This window comes from Onychostoma macrolepis, chromosome 01 (assembly GCF_012432095.1).
Source record: "Onychostoma macrolepis isolate SWU-2019 chromosome 01, ASM1243209v1, whole genome shotgun sequence".
NCBI lineage: Eukaryota > Metazoa > Chordata > Actinopteri > Cypriniformes > Cyprinidae > Onychostoma > Onychostoma macrolepis.
In genome coordinates this window covers 17675201-17691077 of record NC_081155.1, presented here as the reverse complement: position 1 = coordinate 17691077, position 15877 = coordinate 17675201, and the positions used below count along the sequence as shown (strand labels likewise).

Sequence of the window (15877 nt, the reverse complement as noted above, 5' to 3'; positions counted from 1 at the left end):
GCTCCGCCCACTGGCTCAACGTGACAGTTAATTAGCCTCTGTTAAAGGTGTGTTAGTTCACACACCTTGTCACGCGACAAATTTAAAGGAAAACGCCACCGTTTTTCCATATTCTAATATGTTCTTCCCTCAACTTAGTCGAGTTGATACGTACCTCTCCCGTCTCAGTGCTTGCACTTAATCGCTCTAGCGCACGGCGCAACTATGTTAGCGTTTAGCTTAGCACCATTCATTCCTTGGGATCCAAACAGGGATGAATTTAGAAGCCACCAAACACTTCCATGTTTTCCCTATTTAAAGATGGTTACATGAGTAGTTACACGAGTAAGTATGGTGACACAAAATAAAACGTGGCGATTTTCTAAGCGGATAAAAAATGATAACTATAATGTATGGCGGAAGAGCACTTCGCAGGGAAGAACATATCAGAATATGGAAAACCGGTGGCGTTTTCCTTTAAGGCTTAATGTAGTAAAAACGATTGAAACCGCCATTCTTGTCTCAGTGTGGTCATGACCCTCTCATCTAACCAAAAGATGGTAAGCAGCAATCTCCTTTTTAAATATAATTTAAACGTGTGCATGCGCAGTGTATATTTGTTTTTTGTAATCATCATGCCTCTAATATTTTACAAATATAGAAGACAAGAAGGGTATACACTGAAAAGTTAGGAAAACTCTTCTGGGAGATGTCGATAAGAATGGAACACAAATAATTAAACAAGATCCATCTAGTGATTTTCTTCCCGACCAGAAGATGGCAGTCAATACATAAAGCTCAGAATCACTGGTGGCATTCAACTCATATTGAACTCAAAGAGCAGACAGAAGACTGAAATTACTTCTAAGAATAAACAATAAAAAAATAAAACTATTGCTATGAACACCATTTCTACTAACTAACTAACTAACTAACTAGCTAGTAGTAGTAGTAGTAGTAGTAATAATAATAATAAATATCTTAGCTCTGCATTTACACACAATTTAATGCTCCTGACCACTAGGGGTGGTTGGGCCATCATTGATCATCTGATCAGGAAATCGTATTAAACTTGCATTAAAAAGAAAAGAAAAGAAATCGTATCAAGCAGAAACAAACATCATTAAAATACTCTGAACTTTACAATCCACCTTCCTCTAATATGAAAGTGCATCAATTAATTTACAACATACATTCACTTTACCCACTTAATAATCAATACAGTACTGCCACCAAGCGAATTGGAGTGTGGATATTTATTTATTTATATTTTCAAATCTTCATCTATGGCTTTTGGAAAGTCAGCACCTCTCATATGTAATCTCCCTTATTTTTTATCCAATAGATTTTCGAGTGGCAAAGTCTGAACGTCTTTTGCCTACAATTTTCACCTTTTATTTTTTTATTTAAACCCAGTAGGATGATGTTATGTTATATTTGTCTCGTATTGTGTCAGTAAGATTTAAAAATCTTAATTTTCCAGGTCAACACTGCCCTCTTGTGGTCGCTCCAAATTTACTTATTTTGTGACTTGATGCTGTTTTTAAAATAGAGCACAGCCCTAAGAGTCAGCAATTTTAGTCGTACACAACCAAAACGGTGTAAAAAAATTTTTTAAATATCTGTAGTTACTACACCCACAAAAACACAAAAAAGGCCTAAATCGTGGAAACCTGGTAAGATAGTTCAATCAATGTTTCAAAGATATGTACTTTTGTAATAGAAGAATATACACAAAAAAATAAAAAATAAATAAATCATTAGAATAATAAGCAGAAACAAAATTGGAAGGAAAGAAAACACATTTTTATTCACATTAACATACACTTTATTCATATTAAGTCTTTTTTGTTGTTTAATTTTTAAAGACAACATTAAATACAGAAGGCACTTACAAAAATTGTTAAATTATAGAAACATAATAACATGGATTAAAAATAATAAGAAAAAAATAAGGACCAGAGATAGCGCCACATGGCAGCCTTGTACAGTACATCTCAAGTAAAATCTACAGAGTGCTAATCTAAGTACAGTATAAAGAGGATTTATTGTTATTAGTTTAATGCCCCTACTTGGTTTTCATACATAATTTTATCATTTGAAATACAGATCGCACATAACACAATTGTTTTTGTCACTAGTAAGTGGTTCTTGTTTTTGTTGCGCTTTATTTTAAATGTTAGGCTTTGTGGTTTCTGCACCGAAGGAATACTGGTACAGCTCGATCAAACGGTTGGCCTCCCTCTGCCCTGACAACAAAGCACCATGGGTAGTGGAATAGTATTTTCTATGGGTGGCCTCCCCAGCAAACAATACCTGAAGAGGCTTTGGAGAAGAAAAGAGAAGAACAACAAAAAGTTAGCTTGAACAAACATGCTCTACAACATTACTGCCCTGGGGCCCAGTAAGCTATTTTAAGCATGAGTCTCTATCTTTCTGCTATAGAAAAGTGATTTAACAGTCTCAAGCCTCTTGTTCTTTTTGTGCAGTGTGCTCTGTGGGGTCAGACTGTTCCTTTCAGACCCGTAATTGGCCAGAGAGTGTGTTTGTGTTTGTTTGTGTGTGTGTGTGTGTGTGTGTGTTTGTCTGGCCTTTATACAACTCAACCTTCTCATCTGACTCAAATTTCAGTCTCAGTGCTGCACAGCTCAACATGACACATTTAAAAAAAACATCATGCAAGCAAGACTCCAGCCTGACTTTAGAGCAGTCGTGGGAAATCTGAACAATGACATGAGGTGAAAAAGCCATTTAAGTGGTTCTAAACAGGATTCAAAGGTCTTTGATTAAAATAATCAGAAACAAGTATAATGCTGTGGAAGAACACCTGGGGCCTGTACCATGAAGCCAGATTTGCTGGCTAGCCAGGTAAGTTTCAGTTTAGTTTGCACCAATCCTGGGTTTTAGGTACCATAAAAGTGGCTTGGCTTTTAGCGGCATTCATTGCCATGGTAACTTACACTCCACAGCTAACCTGCTCCGGGTTAGGTTATGTTCTGGGTTAGAGATCTAAAACTGAAATTGGACCAATCTGATGCAAAATGTCACTTCCACAGTTTCTCTTCCTCCAAATAAAAATAAAAAAGGTCTGGCTTTAATGATAATTACTTTTAGATAATTACTATTATATGATTCATATAAATATTTTATATATATATATATATATATATATATATATATAATATTTTTTATTAATCAATTACAAGCAAACAGTAATAATTAGTAATAGTTTAACAATTATTATAAAGCATTTATTTTAAATGAATATTAATATATACATATCATATGTAATATAAATAAGCTGTAGAACCAATAGATAATGCTTTAAAATTAACTACATGTGACCTTACATCAAGTCTCTCGCTATATGCTACCAGCTATATAAACTAACTTCACAAGTTTCACTTGTGACTGCACTGATAGAGCAAGATTATTTATTTTATTTGTCCTCTTTCATGGAGAAGTACTTTCTTCAGAGTTAGTTTGTTTAAATTCCTTATATTCTTCATTCTCATAACCTTTAGCAAAAGAGTTTTGGATCTCATTGGCTCTCTCGCAAGAAGTGAATCACAATTGCTCTGCATTGCAAGGCATGTGATTGGCTGTTCACCACCAGTGCTCCACAAACTCAGGATCAAAGCCTGAGTTGACAAAAAAAGTTGATGATCAGCATCATGGTACCCAACAAAGCCGTATTGGAGTGGTTTGGTTTTGTCAATTCGAAACCAATCATGTAACTCTGAATTTGTTCAACTACCATCATGGTACAGGCCCCTGCTGTTTTTGGTTTAATTGGCAGATAAGTTAATGGAAAACAAAAATCATCATTTGCCCACTACCAGGGATGCAAACTCATCATGGGTGAAAAATGGAGGAAAACAAAGACTTTTAAGATGACAATTACATGAATTTACCATAATATCCAGTAGATGGCAGCAGAGGATCACTCATTATCTCATTTGCCATTTTCACTCCCTAGTTTTCACTTCTTGCTTTTGGATTTATTATAAAATTACTATTATAAATTTTAGTACTGTACTTAAATAGTATAGCTAGTATAATTAAATAATAATGCATTAAATATTTTGAAATATTCATTCATGCATTCATTCATTCATTCATTAAAAAAGTTATCTTTAACTATCCTTAATATATTCAGCCAACACAGACTTGTTACTGCTGTAGTTATGTTACTCTGCATCACTTAATGCACAGGTCAATTTTTGACATCGGTTTGTCAGATAGTCCGTTCTGTCCGTTGCTAGTTATCACTGTCAATCATAGCAATGACTGGCGGAACAATTTAGTGGATTCATGCGCATCATTTTTTACACTCGCGTTTGCCACTCCTGAAACGATGTTCGGTCCTATTAGTCAAACTAAACTTTTCTTCAAATTGTCAATGGATTATGTAGAGAAACCGAGCAAAGGGCTCCTCTAATAGTGCAACTGACTGAGCTTTATCACATGAAAACTCAATGATATAATCAATGACTAACTACACAATCAATCTCTTATTTACACCGTGTGTATGCTTTTCTCTCCTGTTCTAATAGGTAGATCTGCGAGCGTGTAGAACTCTACTTGCGAAAACAAAAATGAGCTCAGAGCGGATTCTGACAAACCTACAGAAAACACCTCTGACTGGCCATTTCTTTCAACAGCTACAATACTCATCACTGCAAAAGCATGTTGTAAATAAACGTGCGGTTTTGTAATTCAAAACCAGAGAACGCACACAAAAATACACAGGAGCGTTTTAAAAGAGAGACTATAAGCGGGTATAGAATTGAACTTTCTCATCTGATCTGCACGAATCCTATATAGGTGACCTATTTTGATCTCAAAAAGGTGAGTTTTTACCGAAAGGTGAGCAGTTTGCATCTATGACTACGTAAACATGCACCTATAAAGAACAGCAATAGTTAAATATACTTTGCTGTTCCAAAAACGATACTGCATAAATTCTGATACCTAATTTATGTTAAAAACGAATGCCAATTATTTTGCTTTAATAATATAATAATTATACCACTAATAATTAGAATTTCAACCTACCGGAGCCTTAGTGTTCTTAATATAAGGCAGGGGCTCAGCTAACTTCTCCACATCTCTGCCGCTGGAGCCCACTCGAGTGAAGGAGTAAGAACCCCGGATATAGGGATTACTGCCCCACGAGGAGCGCAGGATACGCCTTGGTTTTGGAATATTCTGGTTTCCTGTTAGAAACATCAAACATATGAAAATAAGTTGACTATTTGCCAAACACTACCAGTTGATTAAAATATTTGTTTTGGTGGTGTGGGTAAGGTGGACACGTGTTGGACAAGGGAAGTTAATCTTAAATCTACTGTCAAATAATGACAGAAATTAGGGTACCTTTCAATTATCAGTGGCAAGGTGTGACCAAATCCAATTTCAGCACACTAATTACTGTATATAGGACTGGGGCAGATAGGAGGGGAACCTGCTGTGGATCTGGATTAAAACAGACTGACCTAGTTAAGAGGCATGCCAGTTGGCATCACCTACAGAGAATGTGTGCATGGACCCTTATATCTGACACGTGTTCTGTCATGAAAGGGTTACAGTGGAAGAGAAACCAGAGTTGTTTATTGTGCAATATTTCACACAACCCTGGAAACTTTAGAGCCATTGTCTGTACGTTTACACTAGAGGCCTGACCTTGTCAGAGGTCCTTTTTCTTCCCTGATTTAACAGGTACATATGCCTTCTTGTCACAGAGAAATATAACTTAAAAGCATGACAATCAGACAGCATTAATATAACCAGTTAAATGTGTATGTGACAAAACAAACTCCTTGTTTGGCTGACAAACTTGATTGCATTCAATTCCTGAACCCCTCACAAATCTCCTGTCAGCAGAAAATTATCTACCTTGATTGTTGTGTAAATGCAGCTAAGAGGGTCAAAATGGGGGATTACATGAATCAGGGAATAGTACTGAGAAGCTAAAATTATTATGCAAATGAAGCATTAACAATGCTCTTTTTGCTAATGACAAATGCCAAAAACTGTCAACAATACTGTGTCTTAAATTATGTCTTAGTGGCATTGGGAAACTGCAATTCAAAGAAATACAATAATGAGAATTAAAGGTAGGGTAGGCGATTTCGGAAAGGCTAACGATGGCAAGCTAGCTTTGAAAGCAAGATCCACACCCTCCCTGCATAATCACTTTGCAAAGCCACGCCTCCTCAAAAACACATGAAAGCGCTCGGGCAGACCGGAGACTAACCTGCGACATGATGAGAGATGTCGATGGTTGAGGGTTGAATGCAGTGCTGTCAGATTACCTCATGTCTCATTCACCGCTGAGAAAACATTACAGTACAAAGCCCATAATATTACAATACTAGCGCCTTTCATTCTCGCTGGAACGCACTGATGACGTATCATGTCTGCGCAAACAGGGTGCGCAGAGGTATGCAAATGCATATTTTGACAGGACAGCCTATCATAATATTTGGACCGAACATTTTGATTGGACGAACATTTTATGGTCATACGCCTTCCACAGACAATATAAATACATTTAAATACATTTAGACCACTTAACTTAGTGCTTGCTATTGGGATGTGAAGAGACTTTCAGCCAGCATAACAAAAAATGTTTTTGAACCAAATCACCTACCCTATCTTTAAAAGAGGTGTTTTTTTTTGTTTTTTGTTTTTTTTGTCACAACCTGATTATAGTTCAGTTTAAACAGGATTTTACCAAAATGGCAAGAATCTTGCATGGTATTTTGGACACTTGTATAATTACATTAAAATAATTGCAGTGTCACACTTGCGCATGTGTTGACCTGTAAACTGACGCAGTAGTTCAGTGCATATCTCCGCCACAGTCTCGTCGTCACACCTTTCCATGCGCAGGGCCTCTTCTCCGCAGATCCAGCCACTCAGCATATGGCCATAGCGCTCGGGCGGATACAGCACATCAAAGCTGCAGATCTTTCGGTACCACAGCTCTTCTGGGTATGCTTGGCTTTCCAGTTGTGCCTCGTCCTCCCACACAAACTGAATGCTGTTGCACTCGGGGCTCCAGAAGGGCTCTGCAAACTCCAGAAAGATCTTGTCGGTAGTACTAATGCCCAATTTCTGGATGGCCTGTGCCTTGTCTAGTGGCAGTCCTGGGGAGAAGAAAGTCTCGTGAGCCTTCTTCAGGACCCCAAGAGAGGCCGTTACGATCACATGGTCTGCCAGCAGACACTCGCCGTCTTCACACTCCACACAGACTGGAGAAGGGCTGGGTCGTTGGTCCTGGTTATGGTCAGCCTGGTCTACAATTTCCTCTGTATCATGGGAGCTGCAGTTCCAGTGGATACGGCGGACAGGCTTGCTGAGGAGGAGGACACGATTTAGAATGTCCTGAGCCAGGATCTCAACAACTTTAATGAAACCAGCGGGGATGACATGGTGAGCGCCAGGAATCTCGGTCCACTCACCAAACTCACTTAGAGACACTTCATCCATGCTGGGGGAACTGCTTTCACAGCTCTCCACCTGAGGCAAAAAAAGATGTTAAGAAAAGAAGAAATTGTGCATAAACCTACTAGCATCTTGCTGTTATGGTGCTTCTTGTCATTAAAACTGAAGTCTACTGAGTCCAGTGTTGCCAAGTCTGGCCACATTGGGCTACTTTAACACTGTTGCTGTGGGTTTAAGCAACCTCAATAATGTTATATTTAGCCCCTAAAATGTGAATTTTACCAGGGGAACCTCACCAAAAAAACCCTCTCTTTATTTTACCCCCCCGGAACGCGATTTTTACCGGGGGACCCCACTCAAAACATGATAGGGCTAATTTTGAGTAGCAATTGGACGGGTTTTGTTGTGAAAATCTGATAATGTGACCATTCATGAATAGCCTTGCAAACCTTCATTTACTGTTCTTTTCACATCCTTTTCACACAGTAAATGCTTGAACTCTGCTAAATACACCATTTACTCTAAGGTTACAGTTCCTAACTATACTGCTGTAAACAAACACAGGCAGTCTAGCAGGCATGCTTTTTATGGTCCTGCCCCTTCCTCCCATAACCTCTAGCATTACAGGATGACATTCAATGTCTGTCCTACTTTTACCTCAGTAATCCAGAGCTTTCATTACTAGTAGAATTTCTGTGAATAGCCTGAGTGACAAACAGTACTGTGTGACGTTTATAAAGAGGTTGAATTATTCCATTAATTGTAAATACAAGCCCATTGTGAGTCTAGGTCAAAGTGTGGGAAATGATTAAAACAGTAGTATGTTTTGAATCCACACCTCTGTGGACGGAAGTCTACAGTTTTGTATTTCGCAAGAGAAACTCAGTTGCAACAAAGTGGGAAGCATATATGGCAGTGAGTTTGACGTCACTGTTGTCTTACAAATGTGAGGACACATGTTGTCATAGAGCTGCAGTAAATCTGCTCACGACAGGAACTCTGTTATTTCCTCTGTTATTGTTGTGGCTTGTTACGGAGATGACAAACATGATGTCACACCTATAATTTCAAAATCAGGTCTATAGAGATATATCTTGATTTTTAACTATTCTGTGGCTAAACAAACCATGATTTGCTTATGAAAAATCTCTCTAAAACATTAGAGCCCTGCCCACCTTGAGGTACTGTTGTAGCATAGATAACTTGAGTTTCTTGGTGCTTTCTGAGTCATAGGGATCGAGCATGATCTTCTTGCGCACCACATCTCGTGTGAAGATCCCAACACTGTTTTGACTCTCGGCTCCCACAGGCTTTCCATTCTGGAAGAACTCCTGAGTCAGCTCGTACACCTGCAAAAAGGAGGTTGTTCAACAAGGTTAAGAGAGAGAAATCATAGAGTCATCAGATCATGAAGCTATCCTTACCACAAACAAGAGTTTAATCGCGTTAGTTACTGAGGTAGAAGGGAGAAAGGCTCACTCTGAGAACAGCAGCTCAGGATGAGGCAACAACCACAAAACACATGACTTTTACTCTGGCAGCTGGCAGCTTGAAGTGAAAAATGCTTTCTCTGACAAAAAAAATACTCCCAAGAGTTTGTTCAGCAGAAAGAAGCACATTAACAATTAGAAGCAGTTATAGTTAACGAACAAAATGTTGAAAGGGTATATTAAGCTACTGTACAAAACTGCTGAGATTCTCTGGACTGGTTCAGGTAGAGTGAGGCCATTAATGAACAAAGCCCATCCAACAGAATTTCCAACTGGGAATACAAATGGCATAGGCCATGTTTCCACCTGGCATTAAGATTTTTATGGAAACCACACATGGACGTAGTCAAAAATGCATTTGATCACATCACATTTGTAGTGGAAACGCTATCTTTAAGGGGATCCTAACTGCAGTGAAGCTCCGCCTGCTCTTCAAGTTAGCTGACTAATACAGATGGAAACAGAAATGCATCTTGGCTGAACTTTCATGATTGGATCACCAAAACACTTCTTAACCAGGTGAAAACACGGCTGTACTGCATTAATTTATTCAAGGCTTATAATCCACAAGAGGCTACACCAAAAGCTTCCAGCTAAATCAGACACTCATCTATCACCTCATTGTACAGGTCACTGAACTCCTCCACCAGATCTTTTGGGATCCGCTTGCCGTTGTTGGTCTGGTAGTGGGCCACACCATTCTTGGCATAGAGGCTGATGCGGCCCACACTCCTCTCCTCCTCTGTGGTGTGCTCCAGCAGCCCGTTGTCCTCAGCCAGGTGGTAGATAGGGTTCCCATTTGCCCCATGGATCCAGGTTGCTCCAAGTTCCAAAGTGGTTTTACCTGTAGAGAAAAGGAGGTGAGGCACCTTGAAAAGACACGTTTTTTGATCCAAAAAGGTTAAGGATGAAGTAATAAAAAGGATGCAATCATGAGAAGACAGTTGTCTCACCGTGCTGAATGCTTTGCACTCTGCCTCCGATACGGTCTGAGGCTTCTAGCACCGTGACATTGGTGAAGCCGTTCTCCAAAAGGGTTTTGGTGGCGGCAAGGCCGGCCAAGCCCGCGCCAATTACTACTATTCGCGGTTGTCGATGTCTGTGTAAGGCACTACTAAGAGGATCATCAGTGCTGTCTGAAGATATTTCACAACTTTGCATGCCGTCCAAACTCTTCTTCTAGGGAATCTGGGGAAGGGTGAGATGGGGAGAAGCTATTAAGAGTAAACACCAAGCCCTCCAGCAAGACAAATAATAGAGATTATTCACAGAAAGGAGGAAAAGAACACATCAAAGATACAGAACATTTTATACTTTACATCTTTCACCATGTGGTTCGTAGGAATGACTGCAACACAGTCCTTTTTCAAACCATAACCTTAAATAACACCAATATCAAAATAAGGTTTCTTATCTCCAACCTCATGTTGAGAGTGTTTATATCACCACTGCAGTGCTGAACAAGAATAAAGGCCAGTGAAGTGTGAATTTGTGTCCTCAGATGGGTAAAGGCTTAAGGTCCGTTCACACCAAGGATGATAACGATAAAGATATGGTTCTAAACATCGTTCTCAATATTAAAGAAGAGAGTCCACACCACAACTATAACGATAAAGGCACAGAGAAACTATATTGTTGGAATCACTTTCAGAATGATTTTTTTCCAGCCGATGAATGATAAAAATATTGACAGCCAATCATCATAATCAATCCTGCTGTCACAAGCTCAAGAATTTAAAGAGGTTGACGAGACTGCGCTGAGAATAAACTGATGATATCCACTGGTGTGGACGCTAATATAGTTATCTTTTTAGTTATCTTTATAGTTATTTTTCTTGGTGTGAACGGGGCTTTAAAATGAGTATCAGCGTGGAACAGGGCAACAGACTTGCAACAACATAATGGAGAATGTAAAATGTCATTATTCAGAGTCCATTACACTAGCGAATGGAAAAGGTCTGTGTGTAGCTGTGAAAATAATTGCACTGTGACAGCCACAAGGAAATTAATGTGCTCTTCACATTTCCATTGAGCCTTTTCAGGGAAGGTTTTCACATAAACGCACCAGCTTATGTGTGACAGCCACAAGGAAAAGATGCACCTGATGTTGGACAGACCTCGTAAAAAGTTTATCAAGGACCTGAAAGTGGAACATTGTTATGGATACAGGATGTTATTATGGTGGACTAAACATCATTTTTCCTTTCATCAAAGTGAAAGGACAATGTTCTCTTCTTTATGCACACACTCTGTATCTGTCAACATTGTTATTGTACCCCGTAGGCATAGCCACACACATGCAATGAGGAAGAGATGGACAACTGTGAATGAATATGATTTAAATGAATGAGGTTGTGGCTACTATGCTCTAAGTACAAACCACAATAACCTCCTGTTGGGAGTCTGCACAGGCCAAATTCATTAACACAGTTTGTTATCAGACTGTGGAGAGGACAGGAAGGGCTGCCTGCGGCTTTTCTGATGCACAGTGACAATCAGAACATTTATTATAAATACTACAAGGAGCTAGCTTGGTGGCTACATTGTATCTGCTAAGGCATGAATGGGTTGTGACTTCAACTGAATTTAGCCACACATCAGCAGATTTGTAATATGGCTGAACTAAAAACTTTAGATTTGTTAAATTGACTTGCTGAACACCATTTTACAAAGAAAATCAATTCACCATGCAAAAACAACCAGTGTCAGGGCAAAATAGCAAAACATAAAACCTTAACTATAATGTGAAGTAATATGTATGTAATAAGGATTAGGTAAACACATAATATTTTGTTACACTGAACTGCTGGAAGCATGAAGCATACTAGAAATCTCTATGTGTGGCCTATAGCTAGAAAAACAACCATAGAAGAACTTTGCAAAATTACAGGGTGAAGATTCTGAAAAAGATAACATTAATGCTTAGACCAATTTTGACATTTTTAACTTAAGCAGAGGAAGCTGCTACTAAAGCAGCTCTTTGGTTAGTGCCAGCAGTGATAGTATGATAAGTGCCTGATTCTTGAATTAATGCTTGTCTAATGGGTCCCTTTAGCAAACTAAACTTTTGAATGTGTGTTGTTTCACTGATCTGCATTGACCTCCTGTTGAACTGAGAGAAGCATTGAGGCATTTATCGGTGACTCACGACCAGAAACTCCTATAGAAAGGAAACTCTACAGTGAGGTGGAGAGGTTCTTTGATGGGGTCCTGAAATGGAAAGGCCTGGATAAACTCAACTGCATCTGCAGGTCCTAACCCCACCTTTCCAATCTCGTGCAGTTTGCGGTGAACCAGAGTGTATGTGCAATGTTTAACAGACCCACATCTCTGATATAACCAGTGTGCTCTTCTAGATCATGGAGCACATCAGAAGTTGCTGAAGGCATTACAAACAGCTGTGCTGAATAAAACATAACTACAGTCATTCGCCTTTTCTCAACACAGTGGTTATGGTTGAGAGGGTTTGTGTACGAAACACTGTATGCATGAAAAAGTCCTTGCCTTGTGGTACATCTGGTTTCAAGGTAGAAGCAGAAGGTCACATCTTGTGAAGTTAGGATGAAGCCATAATGGAAAATAAGATGTAGTTTGTATATAAGGGATGGTTTCCATTGTTCCAGTCAGTCCACTGATCCTACATTAGATGACCCATATAAGGCTGCCTTTCAAACTTTTTTTAACAAACACTTAGGTTCCCAGTTAGCATCAACTATAAGTTTTGATGTTGAGGACATTTTGCCCCTTTTCTACCAACAGGGACACACAAAAAACAAGAACACAAGAAAACGCAAAAGTTTTCAAAACAACAGCAAATCTTGCAGAACTGGCACAAAATGAAATGAGACAGATCCAGAGACATTGCTTAACATAAAAAGAGAAGCAACTCGTGTATTTTGAAATTCTCCTATTTGAGCAACCTCAAATAGCATTACTCTTACATCACTAAGGCTTTAATATTGAGTGTTATCCTTATAGCAGGATAATAACAACACAAGGTCCCGCCACCTCACTTGACACAGATTAAGGGTGGGCTTTGGGACACACACACCCCCCAACTCAAAATAAATTGTAGGACAAAGGATGCATATGAGCACTGTGCAGTTTTCCCCTCAATCCTTCTCATATTATCAGAGTGTTCTCTTTTAAAAGCAGACTTGGAACTGTTATACAGACCCATATTTAAAACCTACAGTCCAAATACAGGAGATAAAACAGGACAGGAACTGTCTATTTGGAGAAGATAACCTTCACGAAGCCGACAGAGGAATCTTTTTCCTGGTGGGATACAATCTTGTAACTACAGGAAAGGATTTAATCTATACAAATTAATCTATATTAGCCTATTATTAGCATTATGCTCATTTTAAAATCCAAATATTTTAAAAAGTAACTGTGTGCATAAAAACCCGAAGCACTGGGTCATTTGAGTTGAGACAAGCGAAGTTTGGCTGCTGATAAAGTAGCAGCACAAAGTGCGTTCAGTGGAATCAGCGCTGCCACGTAACTACATGCTGTCACCGGCGAGTGGCCTCCAGCGACAAAAAAAAAAAATAATAATAATAATAATTACCAAATATCCTTTTCATGAAATCAACAATCACCTTTTACTGTACCTTTTCCATGTGACTGAACATTTAAGTCATAATTTATGTGTCAACGCATTATTAGAAGCACCTCAATGAAAACTGAATTGTAACAGACAATGCACTTTGCTTTCGAGAAAAATAACGGGGGGGGGGGAAAAGACAGAGAAACACCTTCTGTCCGAGATGAAAACACTGATCAGTCCTGCGAGTCAGTTTTGTTTACGATTGTGTTTGGATTCGCCGTTTCTCCGTTAACCCACATCAATAAAACGCGCAGTAGGCTACTGTAGCAGTAAAAACACATACAAATCATCTTTTAGTATGCATCAGTCTAGTATGGCCTTTACCTGACTTTGTCGTCTTCAGCGTAAAGCGGAGAGCGGTCCTCTGTTCTTTGTATATTCGCAGGCAGCGTCTCGCTTTGTATTTATGTGTCTTGAAACCAGAAGCAGCCAGTTTAGTCGATGCCGCTGCCTCCTCGCTGAATAAATATGAGGAACCGTGACGTACCGCGACGAAACCAACACCGGCGCTCGAGCGAGTCTTGGTGTGACTCACTGTTTGTCACAGGGGCGTTTGAACTAAACCAAAGCCCACTCCTCTCGTAGTAATGAGAGAGTAGCTTGTTTTGTTCAGTCTTGTTAGATTACGGTGAACGCCTATCCTTAAGCAAACAAACAAATAAATGCATGGTTGAATGAATGTATCAATCAACATTTCAAATTAAGTGCTTACACACACTTAATTACGTTCAAGTCGTTATAGCAATAGGCTATGCTGCATGTAACCTACATACATAGCATATTGCTTAACAGATTAGTTAATTAATGACAAGACGCTCTTTATTCAGGATTTAAACAAATGCAATTCATAGAAATGAATAGATATCTACTATGTTTTTGGTTTGTTAATTTCAGTATTTTTTTGTGAAGCTAATAGCAAAAAATAAAAAAAAATAAAAAAAAATAACAGATATTGATATTCATAACTTTATAGCTTTATATATATATATATATATATATATATATATATATATTTTTTTTTTTTTTTACCTTGAATTTAACGTTTTTTCAAGGTGCAAGGATTTATTTTATTTTATTTATTTTTTTACTTTGGTTATATCACTATTTATACACTACAAAAAGCTGGGTTAAATACAACCCAGTGCTGGGTAAATATTGGACAGAACACATGCTGGGTTGTTTTCAACCAACAGTTGGGTTAAATGTTTAAATGTTAAATGCAGTAACCCAACCGCTAGGTAAAAACAACCCAATCGCTGGGTTCATCCATATTTTACCCAGCTCTGGGTTGTATTTAACCCAGTATTTTTAAGAGTGTACCAACATTTATTTATTATAAAAATGATATAAACTCATTTATAACAATACTCAGTGATTGATGGCCTACAAAGCAAAAGGAAATTCACTAAAAGTGAGGTTCTGCTGTTTTGGTTTCTTGCATGTTTCAATAGCCTACATGTGGGGAGATTTTTGATCTTTAATTTGCCTAAAGATTATTTCTGATCCAACTGCTGTTATGTAATTCACAGAACACCATAACACAGCATTGCTATTGGGTAAAAGATGTACTTTTTACTCACTTACGAAGATTAAATGCAACCTTTGAGACTAATTTAATCAAGTGGCAATCTGATTTTAATGTGTATCTTTAAAATGATTAATCCCATCAGACATGCATTACATTTTTTTTTTCTAGCTCTCATCTCTTGTTAGTTGTTCTAATATAAACCCAGTTCAGCAGATTCACAACTTCCATTTTTATAGGTTCAATAGAACACGGTGTCCTTGTTGTGGCACGTTGTTGGTTACTCACTTTGTCACGTCTGTACTGTTCATGTTCTGATATGATTAATCCTAAATAGATAATTTATCTTAGAAATGCAAATAAAACTTGATAGTGATTTAGTTCTGGGTGCGTTGGTTTATGCATTTATCTAATCATTTTTACACTGTGTAGTCTGCTCCACATCATGTTTTCCCTCAATTCATATGACTATTTGCTATTAAAGAAAGCTTAAATTAGGAAACCTAATTTAATAAAGGCCTGGTATATTCCAATGCCATGTGATTAAAGGCCTGCATTCTACAGGCTTTAGTTAAAAAAATAAATTAAAAAAAAAATCACAAGAGGATTAGCAGTGGTCAGTACGTTCCTGAGATGTAAAACTAGTTAAAACCCATGCATGAATGGTTGCCAAAGCACAACTCATTAAAATGAAAACACTGAGGATTAAGCGTTCCATTTGGGAATTGGAAAAAAAAAAAAAAATACTTGTGATATAGTTACAAAGATCCAATGCCAGCCTGTTTTCTGAACTGTTTATTATATAGCAATATAATTTGT

At 38.2% G+C, this 15877-nt stretch overlaps 1 protein-coding gene across 2 annotated transcripts; it reads right to left on the bottom strand.

Annotated features, from left to right (window-relative positions):
• Positions 1–1763: 1763 nt before the first annotated feature.
• Positions 1764–14082, bottom strand: smox (spermine oxidase). Of its 2 annotated transcripts, none has more exons than XM_058790171.1 (7): positions 13858–14072; positions 9875–10109; positions 9539–9765; positions 8607–8780; positions 6807–7506; positions 5038–5198; positions 1764–2304 (listed from the first exon to the last, which is right to left on the bottom strand). In XM_058790171.1, the coding sequence occupies exons 2-7, from the start codon at positions 10080–10082 to the stop codon at positions 2152–2154; spliced, it is 1623 nt and encodes a 540-aa protein (XP_058646154.1). In that variant the 5' UTR covers positions 10083–10109; positions 13858–14072; the 3' UTR covers positions 1764–2151. The 2 variants fall into 2 exon arrangements, 1 of the variants encoding a protein (XP_058646154.1); XR_009273224.1 differs by lacking the exon at positions 1764–2304 and adding an exon at positions 6239–6314 and having other exon boundaries at positions 5061–5198; positions 13858–14082.
• Between the last annotated feature and the right edge of the window lie 1795 nt (positions 14083–15877).